The sequence below is a fragment of the Pyrgilauda ruficollis genome, unplaced genomic scaffold (assembly GCF_017590135.1).
Source record: "Pyrgilauda ruficollis isolate IOZ18807 unplaced genomic scaffold, ASM1759013v1 scaffold25, whole genome shotgun sequence".
Taxonomy (NCBI): domain Eukaryota; kingdom Metazoa; phylum Chordata; class Aves; order Passeriformes; family Passeridae; genus Pyrgilauda; species Pyrgilauda ruficollis.
In genome coordinates, this window is record NW_024523822.1 from 720762 (window position 1) to 738683 (window position 17922).

Genomic DNA, 17922 nt, shown 5'->3' on the forward strand with positions numbered 1-17922 from the left:
TACTGTGTGAGATGAAAGGTTTTAAACTCATCAGGCCTTTTAGCTGGTTTATTCTCCCGGTCTGTCAGCCTCATCAAAACTCAAGTTGAGCTCTAGGCAGGGTAACCGTTATATGTAAGTGCCAAAGGAAAAGTCAAATTCCTGCATGCACTTGTACCAATGTTCTGTACCTGCCAATCTCAGAAGGACCTGTCTTTGGCTAGTCTCTGTGCACCTAAGCCTGTGTACTTGCATGGTTCTGCTGTGTTTGTGGACTGTCTGCTGCTCCTTCTTTATTCTTCTTATTTATGGACTGTCAGAGATGCTATTGTGAATCCAGAACATTGTTTTTCTTATGAAGGGATGGTGTTACCAATTTGGCCAGAGAAATGCCCTGTATTTGTACCCTTATACTTGAGTTGCTGTGACCTTGATCTGAGGTCACAGGCTTTCAGAGTTTCCTGTCCTGGCCAGCAGCAGATCTGTTTTACAACAGACCTAGAAGGAAGGCAGAAGAAGATATGTAGCCAGAAGAAGCACATGAACCTAAAAGAATACCCTCAATTTCCCCTTGCTGGGGACACAGTAAATTCCGGAGCCGTACCTAGGAAGGAACCTTTCAGCCACAGCACGGCTGGCGGCAGGAGCACAGTGCAGGGGCATGAAGTGTCTTGGGAATTTCTTCAGAATGCTTGCCAGCTGAGAGCCATGATGAACATTTCTTTCAACCACTGAAACTGTTGTTCTTTCTGCATTAAAGGTTTAGGCACTGTGAGTTTTCCAACTCAGCTTCCTAGGCGCACTAAACCGAAATGTGAAGTTAATTCCTGCTTCAGGGGAGTGAGGTGCATGGAGACAGCAGAGGGATTTCAGTGTGGGCCCTGCCCTGAAGGACTCACAGGAAATGGAGTTACATGCTCAGATATTGATGAGGTAAAATAGTTACTTTCACTGAATTAAAAAAAAAAAAAAAAACAAAACTAAAAAGCAACTGTTTTATACATATCAATGGGTTGTTAATACTTTCTGTCTTCAGCATTTACTGACTGCTTGCACAGTGAATATTAATTCATTACGATTTGATTTTATATCCCTGTTTTGCTGTTTCTTCAACTTTATGAAGGTTATGTGTGTGAAAACTTGAACGACTCTGGTCAGTTGAGAAGTCACTTAAAAGAGCTTAATGTTTGGAAAAAAACCCAGAACCTAAACCCTACCAAAACACACTTTTGACATTGTCGTTTCTATTCCACAAGAAGATGCTGTAGCTTCTGTTATAGGCTGCAGAAGCACTTTTTTTTTTTTTTTTGTTTTTAATATGAGCTTTGTTTCTTTAAATTTTTGTGCTTCCAAACCAGCCTTGGAGACTGAACTCTTCTCTTCAACCCAAACTGGAGTCATGTTTGCATCCTTACCTTAGAAGTCTATGAAAGAAAATGAACAATCATTGTCATTGTTCCATTTGCCTCTTTGTGTTTGTGTTGAAATCTGATAATGTTGACTTAAATCTACTTATTTTTTTGTGCTATGTGTTAGAAATTCAGAGCTTGCTTGTATTGAGGACTGAATTAATAAATCTACAGTATCTTAAGTAATTAAAGACAACCTGTGTTAATTGGAATGTGACACTTACTCAGAACAGAAACAACAAAACCACTTATAGGTTCACTGCATTTTTTCTGTGGGATGATTTTCACCATTACTCTTTTAGTCTTTTTTTGTGAAAAAGTACCTGGATGTAGTAGACCAAGGAACCAGCAGAATTAGGTCATAAACTGCACTGGTGGATAACACAGTTCTACCAGTGTACCTGTTTAATAATATAAAACAGCAAAAGCAATTCCCTATTTCTCCTTCCTAGCCAACAGGAGCAGCTTTGACTGCTCTTTTGATTTACTCCCTCCTGTAGACCATCAGGAGAGGATTTGATATGCCTTACACCTGTCTGCAAAGAGCACTGGAGGGAGAAAGTGAGTTGAGGGTGGCAGTTTCCTGAGGCATTGGCAATGTCTCTTGTTTTGCCTTACGTGGCATGAACTGTGTCTGCTGCAACAGAAGGTGCAAAAATTGGAGGTGAAACTCTGAAATGTGAATGCAAGTGATGGATCCAAGACAGCTGTGGTACATGTTTCATGCTACAGACAGCGATGGTGTGAGGCTCAAGCCAACCTAGGTGGAGTCTGCCAGTACGGATGGGTTTCACCTCCTGAGCTATTTTCAGACTGAGGGAAAGAATGGCAATAATCTCCTCCCTGCCATTTTCAGGGTTGGAGCAACTCTACCCATTACAGCAGTGGTGGAAAAAGAAACAGAGACTGGTTTATGATGGCTTGATATTAAAGTGGTTGTCTGTTAGCAGTCAGGCTCTAATCACTGGAGATTCATGTACCTTCATATTCCTGCCACCCTTCCACATGCCAGGTGACCTGCTTTCACATTAGAAACAACAAGAAATTTTTGCCAAAATTGTGTCATAAACTCTTGCTTATTATGAGGTCTTTATGTGGACACTGCCATTAAAATGCCACCTTGTCAAGGGCAGTTTTGTTCACCAGAAAATACCACTTAATCAGCTGAATTTTTACTTAGAGTTGCACAGGGAGAAATAAAGAAGCAATAAATGACAATCATTTTGAATTGTCTGATGAGAAGGATGTGTCATGTTACTTGTTTTCCTGAGTTAGCTGATATGCAGGAAAGTTTTTTTGTTTGGTTGGTTGGTTTTGTTTTGGGTTTTTAAATTTATTTACAGCCTTTCATGAATAAACTATTTCTGTACTTCCTGATAACAGGCATTTAAAAATAAATTATTGTACAAATTCTGATAAAGACAAATCTGGAAGATCCCTAACCTGAGGGTGCCAACATCTCTGCAGTACCCTCCCTAATTCATTACTAGTTTGAAGACATTACTTTGGTATTCTGGTGCCCATTATCTTGGTAGCTGCAGCTCTGCTCTCTGTGTGCTGTGTCATTTGGGTGCCCTCTGCTGCCTACAAGAAAGAATCCACAGCAAAATAAGGAGGCACAAAATGTCTGTCCTCGGTTTGCCGTTTTCCTCATATTACTGACTGATGTATTATTAACAAATCTTTCTGTCAAACACACTTTGATATTAAACATACCTTTTCTTGCTTCTGTGTGTGTGTTTGGTTACAAGTTGTAGGTCCCTTGTACGTGGATATTGTCTGGTTTGTTCTCCCTCCATCTTGCATAAGTTTTTCTGTTAGTGATGGAAGGAAGAAAAAAAGGCATTTTTTAAAATTCTTTAGTATTCCTTTATCATGTTACTCATTCATTGTTGTCTTTGAGCTCTGTGCAGCAGGATGGCATGTTGATGTTTTTGGTACTCTTGTGAACATTACCTAGCAGCTAGTGTTAATGTTGGAAAGGCAGCAATGTGGGATGTTTCCCAAATTAGCATCCACAAGACCAGCAAAATTGGTCACAGCTGTTTTGTAAAACTGCATAAAGCAATGAAGTGAATGGTGTCTTCAAGCCAAGGGTGATTTTGTGGACGTGTGATATTTTGGGAGAAGTTCCAAGGATTGTCTGTGGGCCTCCAGTCTAGAAATGTGTGGATGCCACTGACACATCCCTGCTTATCTGGCTTATGTTTGGATTTCTTCCTTGGCTATGAGATTTGCCCAACTATAAATGAAGGAAAATGCTGCTGGCACTTCTGTGTGTAAAGAACACATTAGAAGGGGTGTTTGGAGGCTTGAAGTTATGTGGCTTTCCTGATATTATGGTCTGGACCCTTCAGCCTCCAAGGGATCTGAATCTTCCCAGCTAAAGGAGAGATTCAGGAGAGTTTAGGACATCAACTACAGGCTGTAATGGAAGGTTGCAAATGTTATTTAAATTACAGAGATATCTGAAGACTTACTGAGGTCAGAAATACCTGCAGAGACAGTTTCCTCTCTAAGCCCTCTCTGAACAGAGGACACACAGGTGTCACATTGCTGTTGGTGAGAGGTCTGTACTCACAGTCAGAGTCTGGATGTTACTGAAGCACGAACATGTGCTTGGTTCCTTTTTCTTTGCAGTGTCGTTACAACCCTTGCTTCCCTGGTGTGCGATGTGTGAACACTGCTCCAGGTTTCCGATGTGAGGCCTGTCCTCCAGGATATACGGGACAAACTGTGCAAGGGATAGGACTCAGCTATGCCAAGAGCAATAAGCAGGTGAGTGGCAGCACCCCCATGACAACTTCCATTGCAAGGTGCTGGTTTTATATCAGCAGTGCCTCTGTATTAAATGGTGTTTATTTTTCAGTTGTTCCATAATTGCCTTATGCTGTTAGGCAGAGCTCAGAGTGTTTCATTTAGAGATCTGAATTGTGTTTGCATAGCTTTAATGGGAGTATTAACAATCTAATACTCTTGACTGGCATACAGACAAGAAAAAATGTCGTCATCTTTGTAAATATCTCTGTTCAACTTCAGGGGGTTCTGTAAACTGGGTTTGAACTAGAAAGAAAATTATTAAAAAGGCCTATTTTAGTGTAATATTTTTGCATATTTCTGTAAGCACCCAAGAATGGGAACTCAATTCTTGTGTAAACTCTTCTGTGTGAACCAGAGCACATCCTAAAGTTGAAATTTTCTGTTTCTTTAGGGTTTGGAAAGTTAGCCTATGGATAATGTCTGTGACATTCTGAGAGCAGTTTCAGCAGAGGCTACATCTCTTTTCTAGTCTTAAACTTTGGTGTTGTTTCTTCAGTCTTTGATCTCAATAAATTTACTTTAATTTTATTATTTCTGGATTTGGTTTATTGCTAGGTCTGCTTAGATATTGATGAATGTCAGAATGGAGGACATGGACTCTGTGTTCCGAATTCCCATTGCATAAACACTTTGGTAAGCGTCTTTTCATTTATGCCTTTTAAAAAATCAGTTGTTTTAAAATTCCATGAGGCTAGGATTGGATTTATGAGTCTGATGAAAGACCAATTAATAATACATTTTTTTTTCTTCTTATAAATCAAAGAAGCCTTTTCTCTTTTCCTAGCTAATAATAAAAAAATCAATACTTGATTTGTCATGAACACATTCATCTGAATTGTATCCTTATCACTTTCTCTGAAGAGCAGGAGCTCTTCTCTCCATACCATCCAGTGAGTGTGTTTATGGATATGTTGTTGCAAGAACCCTCCTCTGAAAGATTAAACCTTTGCTTCCCTTATCTCCTGTCTCCTGAGACTGTGGTTACAAGCTGATCTGCTGGATGCTCTCTTTATAGGAATTATGCATAGAGTAACAGATATTGTTCTAAATAAATGGAAACAAAGAGAGCTGCTATTGGTACCAGACTGTTAATGCCCAGATATATTAAACCCAGGAGAGCAAGTATAGGAGAAGTAAAAATGGTTTGAAAAATGTTAGGATCCAATAAGAAGGGCATCCGGCCACTTTAATGCTATGAAGCAACCTGGACATAGAATCACATGATCATAGAATAATTTATGATAGAAAAGACCCTTAAGGTCAAGTCCAGCTCTTAACACAGCACTGACAATCCCGCCACTACACTATTTTCCCAAGTGCCACATCCTCACCTATTTTGAATACTTTCAAGAATAGTGAGTCCAGCACTTCCCTGGACAGCCTGTTTCAATGCTTGATAATTCTTTGTGCAAACAAATTCTTTCTAATATTCAATCTTAATCATCCCTGACCTGAGAGGGCCTGAGGATCTGAGGCCATTTGTTCTTTTTCTATCACTTCTTACTTGGGAGAAAAAACCTTAACACTACCCACCCATCTGTAGTGTCCTTTCTGGTACTTGTAGAGTGATAAGGTCCCCCCTGAGGCTCCTTTTCTCTAGGCTAAACAACCCCAGGTCCCTTGGCCTCTCCTCATTGGACTTGTCCTCCAGACTCTTCACCAGTTTTGTTGCCCTTCTCTGGACTCATTCCAGCACCTCAGTGTCTTTCTTGTCGTGAAGTGCCCAAAACTAAACAGAGCACTGGAGGTGTGGCCTCAGCAGTGCCCAGTACAGGGGACAATCCCTGCCCTGGCCCTGCTGGCCACACCATTGCTGCTCCAGGCCAGGATGCCATTGGCCTTCTTGGCCACCTGGGCACTGCTGGCTCATGTTCAGCCGCTGTCAGCAGCACCCCCAGGTCCTTTCCAGCCACTCTGCCCCAGCCTGTGGCACTGCCTTGGGGAACAGCACTGGTGACTGAACACCTGGATGAACACTGAACTGGACTGAACACTGGACTGAACAGCTGGATATAACTCTGCTCACCACCACTCTCTGGGCCTGGCCATCCAGTTTTTCACCCAGTGAACAGTGCACCTGCCGAAGCCATCAGCTGCCAGTTTCCCTGGGGGATTGCTGTGGGAAATGGTGTCAGAGGCTCATTCACTGGGCAAGTCACCCTGGTACAGAACAAGCAGGACCTGCCTTTCATAAATCTGTGCTGGCTGGGCCTGATTCCCTGGTTGTCCTGGACATGCCACAGGGCTTCTTCATAGCAGAAGAAAGGTTAAAAGTATCCTTCAGGTGTAAAGGTGGTCCTTTCTGCAGAAAGGTATTTTTGAGGCTGCCATTTGTGTTCAATGTTAGCTTTTCTTGAGAACAAGCTTGTTTTCTTAGGGCTGCTTTCACTGTTCAGTATGTTTGTCTTTTTTTTTTTTTTATATCTCGAACATTTACTGTCACATTTTGTATCTTGCTGCATGACTAGATGTGCAGCTTCTTTGGGAAGCCATCGGGCTCTGTCTGCAGAGGGCAGGCACCAAGTGTCCTGCCATCTGTCCAAACAGAGCAGTGTGGGGTTTCTAATCCTCTATCCCTTCAGAAACAGTCTGGTCTGGAAATGCGGCCTAAGAGGCTATTTTAATGCATACCAGAGCTTGATATAGGACAGAATATACCAAGCAAATTCAGCAGACTCCAGAATATACTACCCTGGCGTCCATTAGGATAAAGTGCTCAGGCTGGTGTGTTTTAAATAAGCCATACCATTTGTATCACCCAAGGATTATTTTACTCATCAGTCACCTGTTTATTTTCATCTTCTTCCTGAAAGTATGCAGACAGAACAAAGTTAAAATTTGTAACAAAATTAGGAATAGGGATAAATATAATGCCTGTCTGAGCAGTAAGTAAATTTCTCTGTAATGATGGACTACGACAGTCCTGACAGTTCTTCCAACAGACTTTGTACACGAAGAGTGAAGTTGAATGAAGCATCTCCGTTTCACCAATGGTAGGATGCACATCTTTGTCTGAGATCCGCCCATTTCTGTCCCTTGACATGTCAAAAATAATTATTCTCCATAAGATAAAAAGATTGTTCTTAATTAACTTTTATGTCTTAAGTTAGAGGTTTACAGGAATGTGAGACAGAAACAAAAGCCACATTGGATGCCTAAAGAAGATCTCACCTTATCTGCATTTATCTGTTTATATCTCATAAGGTGATTAGCCCAGCACATAATGAGATTTCTTGGTTTAGCTGCTTTGTGTTTGTTAACACAAGAGAGTAATACATATGAAATACATATGCATGTGTCATGGTAAACCATAGCAAAAATTTACATGGATGTTCTTATTGCAGTGTAAATGAGGATGGCTAGGTCTTCAGATACAGAATTCCTTTCTGAAGAAGAGGATTTGGATCAAATTGGCTTAAAAACACTTCAGCTTAAAAATAAAATGGGACAAAGACATGATGAACTTTCTTATCTTTCTTTGATTAAAATTTGTGCCCAGTTGATAGATTGATAGGTGTGCTTTATAGTGGAATAAGATCATCCAGCCTTGATGATTAATCAAAGCTGCTGCTTTGCATTTTGCACAAAGTTTCAGCCACCTGGAAGCAGTGAAGGTTGATGCTGGCAAGGACAAGGCATCATGAAGAAGCTTTTGCTGCTACATGACTTTTCTCTGGCTTAACAAAACACTGGTCTAAACAGGCAAGAGTTGACTATGTTTTCCACCATGCACTCTGGGAGCCAAATATCATTTTCTGGTAGAAAATAAAGTTTGTTCACAGTACAAGAAGCCTCAGTGGATGAACAAGTACACTTGCACAGCATAAACAGTATGACTTGAATCTTGCTTTTGTGCTTGCTTTAAAAAGGAAAGAAGTACCATTAAAAGGCTGGCTGGTGACTTCTTGTTCTTACAGGGGTCTTACCACTGTGGCCAGTGCAAACCAGGATATACAGGAGACCAAACCAGGGGATGCCAGGCTGAACGGAGCTGTAGGAATCGAGCCCTCAATCCATGCAGCATCCATGCCCGTTGTATTGAGGAGAGGAGAGGAGAGGTTACATGTATTGTGAGTTCATTAATTCGTGTATTTTTACGGTGAGATCCAGCCATTTTTAGGCTGGAAATGAGAAAGGCTTTGTGGTCGTTTTATACAGTTGGATGTTTTACCAATGGTGGCACACTGGCCAAGACCAGCTGTGAAAACTGGCTTACAATTGTTTTGTTCTTGCCACATGTCTGTAAAGCAGCCATATCAATGTATCATATTCACTGTGCCTGTGTAATTAGATCTTTAGGAATCACTTTTGTAGACTTTCTGTAGTCTCCTCAGAAAAGACTGTCAAGTGTCACTCTACAGAAGACATCACAAGGACGAATTCCTCTCCTGGTGCTCAGCTACATAGCTGTGAGTAAGGATCCTCTCTGCATAGCCAACGTGCCTGTATTTGCTGGCTGATAGAGATGATGTTTTTTAAAGTGAGATGACAGATTCCAGGCACAGGGAGGCTGTACGAGGCTGACCAGCTATGGGAGCAGAGGAGCACAAGTGGCATATGAACTTCCACTGTAAGAGTATACTGAAGTATATTACTTAGTTTTTCCATCTTGCAACATAAAGCAAGATACTAATCCTGTGTCCTAAATTTGGATACAGTGCATGCTTTTGCTGGCACTCGCTTTTGCCTCATTTTTAAGTACATCTGTTTCAAAGATAAATAATAGGATATTTTAAGTCCATGCTGTAATGGAAAGATGCCTAGATACTTTTAGTAGGCAAATCCTAGTTTTAAGGGAAGGCCAGATTTTGACATGCAGTTCTTTGCATACATCTTCGACACAAATGATATGTTGGTTTGAAACAGTAATAATTTAACTGGCTAGGAGAAAATTGTGTCGAGATGCATTTGTTTTGCAGCTGCAAACTTAGTAATTGCCAATACAGTTTTCTCTTAAAACTTCCTCTAGTTGCAGATGTGTTCTTCAGATAGTGAACAAAACAGTCATCCCATGTAACATCGTGTCCCATGCTGAGATGCTAGGTGCATACTCTACCTAGCTGCTCTTTTCTTTTACTCAACCTGCCAGCAAGGAGCCAAAATTAGTTCCTGGCCAGTGTCTATAAGAAATCTATAGCTCCCACTGAAATCGTTAGGTGTGGCAGGCACACATTCCAGTTAACATCAAGTTGTAGCTCTTTCTAGCTATGTTTGGATACATTTGCAGCATCTCTCAACGTGGAAAGAAAACCTGTTTCAAGCTCTCTGTATCTTTGTACTTCAGTATCTGGCCATGACTTCCATATACTGCTGTTTTCAAGACTGGTGTGAGTTTTCCTTCTTGAATATTTCTACAGTGAGTCATTAACCTTTTGACAGTACTACCATGATGTTTTATTGATAGTGTGGCATTGGCTGGGCTGGTGATGGTTATATTTGTGGAAAAGATGTTGACATTGATGGCTACCCTAATGAAGAACTCTCATGCTCTGCTGAAAACTGCAGGAAGGTAAGAAAGCTTTCTTAATTCTGTAATAATTCAGAACATGAAAGGATAAAGATGAAGACTGTAAGAAATATGACTCAGTGTATTAATCTTTTATTCAGGTGATTAAATTCTATTTAATTTGGTGATTAATTTTCAATTAATTAATAACTGAAAAAAGTAATTCAAATTATGGAGGCATCCAGTTTACCTACAGAACATCAGACTTGTCTCCTTTTCTGTCTAGGATAATTGCAGATTTGTCCCAAACTCTGGACAAGAAGATGCTGATAGTGATGGGATTGGAGATGCCTGTGATGACGATGCAGATGGAGATGGCATTCCCAATGAGCAGGTGCTGTGTATAGATCAGGATGCAGGAGTCTGTGCCAACAGAAGGATTTCCCACTGCTGCAATGGGAAGTGATTCTGAAATCTGACTCACTACTGTTTGCCAGAGATTGTTACATACACGCCATTGTCCATGGCCCTGTAAATTCTTTTTCTTTTATATAATGCTCATTCTTACATGACTTAAACCACACAGTCTTAAATCCCACCTTTGTATTCTCTGTTACTGCCTTTTATCATTTAATTCTAGAGCTTCTGCATAGAGCTTGTGTCCTTCTGTCACACTCTCCCACAGCATGGCTTTGGGAACACGACTTGCATTAACATCTTTCTATTTAAAGAGCAGGCTGACCTGACAACACATTTCATCAGGGATCCAAAACCCACATAAATTAATGCATGTCTTGCCAATAACTTGAAAACGCTTTGGATCGTGTCCGCAAAGCAGAAGAGGTTTCCATGTATTGGAGGATACATTCAGATTGGAAAAGCTGTTTTGTTTTCACCCTGTATTCTTACAAGCTGGCTGTTGCTCTGTATTAAGAGCATTGAGCATTGACTGAAACTGCTTAATGTGCTTCCAAGCCATAAGAATATGTTATCCAGAGTACAAATGTCCACCTGGAGCTAGGGCAGACTAACAGTCACAGAGGGTCTTTTTCAAGCTGTTTTGCCACAGAGTTCCACACTAAATTCTGCTACCTTAAATCAATTGGTTTTATTAATCTTCTAAAATTAAAAAATTAAATCCTCCTACAACTGTGAATCTATTTGCAGGTTCAGCACTTTCATAATCAAGTAACTTTTCCATTGTTTCTGTTGTTCTCTGTGGGCAAGAGGATGAGGGTGTGCTGGATAGCTGTAGAAATTTTATACCACTTTGAAATAAAGTTTTGTCCATATACCTTCTGGTGGACTTTAAGAGTCAGTAGCAGCTTGCTTGAAACAAACAAACCTACCAAAACAAAAAAAAACTGGTGCCTTTTTGCATCAAGAAATTCTTTCCCCATTTTCGAGCTAGTCCGTACCAGAAGGGGGCAATGGCCTTTCACTGAGAGCATCTGCAAACCTTGTCAGTCTCTGAACTGCAGCTTTTGAGAAGGACCATGGGAGAAAACTCAGGTACCAAAACAGGTTCGTCACTATGCACCCATGCAAAATGAGAATCAGAAATCAAGGTTATAAGTAAAGCATTATGGTGCTGGTGTTTGTGATTAGGGTTCCCACAGTGTGGTTCAAAGCAGAGCTTTGAGGGAGCAAGTGAAATCTGATCCAGAGCTAATATTGACATAAAACATCAAAACTGCTCACACTTTTTTTCTTTTTTTTTAGACGTACAAATAAATGCAGGAGTTTTATAAATCAGCTAAAGTAGAAATTAAAGATTCATGGCCTGACTGATGTCTGATTCTGTGTCTCTTGCAGGACAACTGTGTCTTGGTTCCTAATGTTAACCAGAGAAACAGTGACCAAGACATCTTTGGAGATGCTTGTGACAACTGCCGTAATGTCCTGAATAACGACCAGAGGGACACAGATGGCGATGGGAAAGGAGATGCATGTGATGATGACATGGATGGAGATGGTTGGTGATTTTTCACTTTCAGCTTCTCTGATGTCATTCAGATTTTCCCAGAGTGTGCTGCACATTAGGAGATTTCATGTTACCAGCTGTAACACATAGTCTTTCTTCATGAAACTTGTGGCTTTAATCCTTTTAATTTAGTTAATAATAATATCTTAGCCTGCACTGGAAGCACTGTACACTGTAACAGAGAAGCCAAGCCATGTTTCATGTAGAAGTTAAGGTTGTTGATCATTCAGCATTTCATTAAAGGTACAAATATTTCAGGGCATCCAGCTGCTGCCAGTCACTGGTACCCCAGAGCTACATAACATATTATTTTCACTGCTGTAGGAGGCTTGAAAGAAGTGAAAAAAATCACACCAGTGGAATGTCCCATCCTGTAAGTTGTGATACAGGAACAGGATAAGAATAAATTGTGTGTAATTAAAGGGTGTGATGGGGTGGACGGCTGTGCTTTCCTGAGATGTTCCTAACTAGTATTAAATGAGTAATGCACTCATGAGAAAGATTTACTGTGCAGGCTTATAATTTCATTGCAGGAATTATATATTTTTTTAAAAATGGCATTTCATTAAGTAGTTGCTGAAAAGGAATAGTGTCTTTACTGTTTTAATGTTTATATCGTCCAGTTTGGACAAATATGGGTATTGTCTTTAACATACAATCCACTTTACTCTAGGTGTTAAGAATCTTTTGGATAATTGTCAGAGGATCCCCAATGAAGACCAGGAGGACACAGATAATGATGGTGTTGGTGATGCCTGTGACAGCTGCCCTACAATCAGCAACCCAAACCAGGTTAGCAGGCAGAAGGAAAAACTATTCTTGTTTAGGGACAGAGACTGCTGAGGCCTAAAAAGGTGCAAGAGAATGAAGCAACCCATGCAGCCATGGTGTTTGTATTTTAATAATAAAGTGTTATTTCCTGGATAATATAATATAATATAGTATATATCTAGATATTCAGGAGAGTTTAACAAACCTGCTGACTCTCCTGATGTGAGAAGGAGGAGCCACCAGTTGTACTCTCACCGTTTGGGATGTTGTTAGGACCTCTGCCCAGCATGTATCTTCTACTGTTGTGCTCTGAAATGGGCTCCAGTCCCACAGAGTTTGGTGCCAGTCCCCACGGAGGGGTGTGATTTAGTTACACTTGATATTTCTTTAATCAGGACAAAAATCCTGGTGTCCTTATTTATCAAAACTTTCAGTGCTCCCTGTGACTAATGAAAAATGTTGGAAACTATAGAGAAACATAGTCAATTTTTAAAGATGCTTAAGAAATAAACCTTGGCTGGAAATGAGAAATCCTTCTTGCCGAGGAATCTTGCTTGAACTCTTCAATTAAGTTTAACTGTGTTTATTCACTGTCTTTTTTCTTTAATAAAACTGAATTTTTGGTTAGATTGATGATGCAAGAGAGAAAATATATTCTGTAAAACAAATGTTTTTTCATGCATTTATTTTAGTTGTATTTTATTTGGTTGTGTTTTGATTTAATCCTGCAAATAGATGCTCTTGACAGCTGATACTGGAACTTTCTCTGTTCCCTTTTGCAGTCGGATGTGGACAATGACCTGGTTGGAGATTCCTGTGATACCAATCAGGACAGGTATGCTGTGAGAGAGGCTAGTCCTGAGCTGAAGCGTGCTGCTGATTCCTGGAGAGCTGTAATCCCTCCAGCTAGCCTGGATTTAATTCCTGAGAGATGTTATTTCAAGAACAGTGTTAGGATTTATTAGCCTTGTTTTTTCACTCCCCTGTGGTAGTACACTTACGGAGCCTTCACCCCTACAGCCATTCACACAGGCTTCCTCTGAGTTCCTGTGGAAGTGATGTTCAAGCAGTTCTCTGGCTGTAAAACCCAGAGCACTGCTCAGAGCTTCTTAGTGAGAAAATATCTTTCCTTTTTTGCTTTATTTTCCATTCCTCTTTTATTTCTCTTATTCCTTAGCAGAAATCTCACAGTTAAGGGCTCTATGAATTTCCTTAAGAACCTAGTGTTGCAGAAACAAAATTCTATTATCAAGCATAAAACACTCGCAGAGCAACCCCTTTGCTTTAGCACAGCAAGACTGGCAAGGATCCTCTGTCTATGGCTTTCATATGCCTTGGGCATTCACAGGAGCACATCCCATGAGAAATTGCATCACTTCTCTGGAAGCAGCTTCTGCATAACCAGCTTAAGGGATGGCAGGTTCTCCCATGTGCACCTTACTTACAGCAAGAGGCAAGGAAAATTATAAATCCTGTGCTGTCACAGCATTTCATCAGCCACAGACAGCTGCAGGGTTTCACCCCAGGGCCATTGGTGGGTGCTGCTCTCAGTGAAGAGACCTGCAGGGAGCCCACTTACATGTCTCTGCAGGGATCATTCCCAATCTTGAGCCACTAGCTGCCAAGGCCATCAGCATTTTACTCTTAAGTTGATATGTCTTTGTTCTTTTTCTTGTTTTAAAAAAGGACTTCCCCCCCCCCCGCCATAAACTTCACTAATGTGTGTGAAGCATTTCCTGTGTGAAGCATGCTTAACCTTGCAGTAGATACACATGGATGGTGCTTATTGCATTTTATCTCAATTATTGTGCAAACATTGATTACTCTGACCTAAAATTAAAGCACATTTCTTAAGCAGGGAGAGGTATTTGGGAATATTTCTGCCTATAAGCCATAGCATGATTTTAATTTGGCTGCAGATCATTTCTGCTCCACTTGTGCTAATAAGAAGCTACTGTGGGAAAACATGCCTGCTAATTACTAGAAAGCAATTTGGTTTTGGTGTGACTACAAAACACATCATACTTCCAGCAGTTTTTTTTTTTCAGGGATGCATTTAAGAGTTGGGATGGAGAAGTTATGTAGTCACCCCATAATTTCTTGAACCCTCTTCTGTGGTGTGTGTGTCCCTCTGCCTGGTGGCTCTTCCCTGTAACCAGCCATGACCTGGAAGGAGCTACCGACTTTCTCCTCTATTTCTTACTGTATGTTCCCCCTGCAGGATGCAATCATTCAGTGTGGAAAACACCTTCAAGACCATTGAGTCCAAGCACTAAAGCAGCAGTGCCAAGTCCACCACAAAAAACTTGCTATGCAGGAGGGTGAGAACAGTGCTTGTTTTTAACTAAGTCTGATTTCAGGTGCTCATGTAGAGTCTCTCATAAAGCTTCTTTCACACTTACACCTGTATGTTTATGAGCACCAAGGCACATGCCCACATAAGACAAGGGACACAAGGTGTCCAGCTCTTGCTGTCTCCTGAGTCCCTCTTGATTGCTGACACTGCACTTGTTGGATGTGCCTTACACACCCTTTAGGAGTGGACCTTGACTGGGATCTTGGGCCCCAGTGTGTTTCCCACACCATGTAAAGCTTATTTTTCTTTTCCCTGAGTATTTTTTTAGCTCCTGGCTTGGAACTTTTTTTAGTTCCTGGTTCCTTTGCTTTCCTGCCACCATATCTTACCTGAGTCTCTTTGTTCCTGCTCTCCTTGCAGTTCAGCCACCTGAGCAACAACAGGTTGTGTTGCCCACTGGTCTGCTTCCAGCTCCAGAGCTGCCACTGCTGTGTTTCCTCCTCAGGTGTCCGTGCTGTTCCCTGTGCAAAGGCAGGAGCTGATGCTGGCATACCATTTCTTTTTTGTTTTTGTGCTTGCAGCGATGGTGATGGGCACCAGGACAGCACAGACAACTGCCCCACTGTTATTAACAGCTCCCAGCTGGACACAGATAAGGATGGGCTGGGTGATGAGTGTGATGAGGATGATGATAATGATGGCATTCCTGACCTCTTGCCCCCGGGCCCTGACAACTGCAGGCTGGTCCCCAACCCAGGGCAGGAAGATGATAATGGTAAGATGGGCCTTAAGGAGCCACTTTGATTCTCAGGCACCGCATTTATCTCCAGACTGTGTGCACCAGGATGCAACACTGTCATTACCAATGCATACACTCATCTCAGGAACAACAGCAGCACTCAGGAGCCCTTTAGCCAAAACAGAGGCACTTTCTCATGCACTACAGCCATAGGGCTGATGCCCTGCCTGCTTCTTGGACACCCTAATCCCATGGTTGGGGCAGATGTGAATACTTGCTGCACCATAAATCTGCTTTTGCTTCTCTGATGCATTCAGGTGATGGAGTTGGCGATGTCTGTGAGTCTGATTTTGACCAGGATACAGTGATTGATCGGATTGATGTCTGCCCTGAGAATGCAGAGATCACCTTGACAGACTTCAGGGCCTATCAGACAGTGGTGTTGGACCCAGAGGGGGATGCGCAGATTGATCCCAACTGGGTGGTTCTCAACCAGGTAAAAATACACTTGGTCTTTGTTACCTGTCTGAGAAAGATCATTTGAATACCACAATAAAATTAGCTCTGTAATTGCTGGACCTCTGGCAGACATGAAAAGTGGAAGGTGTTGGTTAGAATATTTTCAGGAGCAATAATGAAGGATTTTTCCTTTAGATAGTGTTCAAGCTATCAAAATTGATGCTCCTAATAATCTAAACCAGCTACATGCTGGCCATCTTTTTCTGGGTGGGTTTCACTGCTGCCAGAAGGCAGACATGTGTTACCCTGTTGAAATATTTCTGTAGCAAACAAGTTTCATTAATCCTTTCCATAATTTAAAAGTCTGATGTGCTAAATAACAGAGGATTTCATAGAATAATGGAATGATTTGGGTTGAAAGAGACCTCAAAGTTCATCTCATTCCAACCCCAACCTGCCATGAGCAGGGACACACATCACTAGACCAGGTTTCTGGGAGCTCCAGCCCACCTTGGAACACTTAGAGGTTTGGAGCATCTCTGGGCAACCTGTTCCAGTGCCTTACAATCCTCACAGTAGAATTTTTTTCCCTCGTACTTCATCTAAACCTGCTTGCTCTTTGAATCCATTGCCCCTTGTCCTGTCACTGCATGCTCTTGGTAAAACAAGATCTTTCTCCATCTTTCTCATAGGCTCCCTTCAAGGCCACAATTAGGTCACCCCAAAGCCTTCTCTTTTCCACACTGAAAATTCCCAATTCTCTCAGCCCATCTTCATAGGAGAGGTGCTCCATCCCTCTGATTGTCTTTGTGGCTTCCTCTGGACTGGTTCCAACAGGTCCACATCCCTCTGCTGGGACCCCAGAACTGGATGCAGCACTCCAGTACTCCTAGATGGAGTCCAGTAACTTATTTAAACTAACAAATTTTAGCCTTCATGAGGCTAGTGTGCTATGAGTCACAAGGAACATGCAGTTTTTTCCCATTGCAAAAGTCTCTGCCAAGCCAGCTGGGATGTACACATCTTCCTTAACACAGTCCTGGCAGTCAGTTTAATCCTGAACTCTGTGATCCAACTGTATGAGCTAAGCCTAGGAAAAGCGCTCTTCCTCCCACAACCCTCTTCCCCTGCACTCCAGTTTTGGCCAGATTCAGATTTCCAGAAGATTGTGGTATGGAAAGAAAGTATCAAAATACCAGTATGACTAATTCTGCACTAGGAAAGCTAACAAATCATTCCTGACTCAGGCTGTGCAAGCAGCTGAAACATTACTGTTTGATTATAGTTCACACCGATTTTAGTTCAGAGCTACAAGCATCAGAGATATGTTGTGAGCAAACAAAAGAGAGGAATGAAGAAGGTGATAGAGGGAGACCAGAAAACCAATGCAGCTTACCACACATGCTAACCACCCTGAATTTACTCTTACAGGGGATGGAAATTGTGCAGACCATGAACAGTGATCCTGGTCTTGCTGTTGGTATGTAGCCTCTTCTGAGATTCCAGTTTAACAGCAGAAAATGCTGAGAATACGAAGATGTGTTCTGCAGAATTGTTTTTAACTTGTCTGTACTCTTAGGTTACACAGCTTTTAACGGCGTTGACTTTGAGGGCACTTTTCATGTGAACACAGTGACAGATGACGACTATGCTGGCTTTATTTTTGGTTATCAAGACAGCTCTAGCTTTTATGTAGTAATGTGGAAACAGACGGAGCAGACGTACTGGCAAGCGACTCCCTTCCGAGCTGTTGCAGAGCCCGGCATTCAGCTAAAGGTACTGGTGGTGGCTCCTAGCTAAGGACATAGTGCTCACTGCAGCCTGGCTGTGCCATCTTGCCATGTGCTGGCCATGGGCTAGGTCATCATGCCATGCATAAGCCAAGCCACTGCACTGCATGTCAGCTGTGCTGCCCGACTGCTGTTCTCTATTGGCAACTGCTGTCAAAATGGTCAAGTCAGGCAGCTGCCACACAGCCCTTTTAATAGCACTGTTTTTTAAGGAACTTAATCTTGCCTT

The 17922-nt window shown here is 41.7% G+C and overlaps 1 protein-coding gene across 5 annotated transcripts in view; it reads left to right on the top strand.

Moving 5' to 3' along the window:
• Nucleotides 1–17922, top strand: part of THBS4 (thrombospondin 4) — a 39460-nt gene that overhangs the window by 16686 nt on the left and 4852 nt on the right. For 2 of the 5 annotated variants that reach the window (XM_041470739.1, XM_041470742.1), the window contains exons 7-19: nucleotides 740–912; nucleotides 4029–4166; nucleotides 4764–4841; nucleotides 8126–8278; nucleotides 9613–9717; nucleotides 9941–10048; nucleotides 11470–11629; nucleotides 12312–12430; nucleotides 13192–13244; nucleotides 15287–15480; nucleotides 15762–15940; nucleotides 17335–17383; nucleotides 17483–17679. In XM_041470739.1, the coding sequence (XP_041326673.1) occupies nucleotides 740–912; nucleotides 4029–4166; nucleotides 4764–4841; nucleotides 8126–8278; nucleotides 9613–9717; nucleotides 9941–10048; nucleotides 11470–11629; nucleotides 12312–12430; nucleotides 13192–13244; nucleotides 15287–15480; nucleotides 15762–15940; nucleotides 17335–17383; nucleotides 17483–17679 (1706 nt within the window). Of the gene's footprint in view, nucleotides 1–133; nucleotides 162–739; nucleotides 913–4028; nucleotides 4167–4763; nucleotides 4842–8125; nucleotides 8279–9612; nucleotides 9718–9940; nucleotides 10049–11469; nucleotides 11630–12311; nucleotides 12431–13191; nucleotides 13245–15286; nucleotides 15481–15761; nucleotides 15941–17334; nucleotides 17384–17482; nucleotides 17680–17922 lie in introns of all 5 variants that reach the window. The other 3 variants (XM_041470741.1, XM_041470743.1, XM_041470740.1) reach the window with 3 other exon arrangements.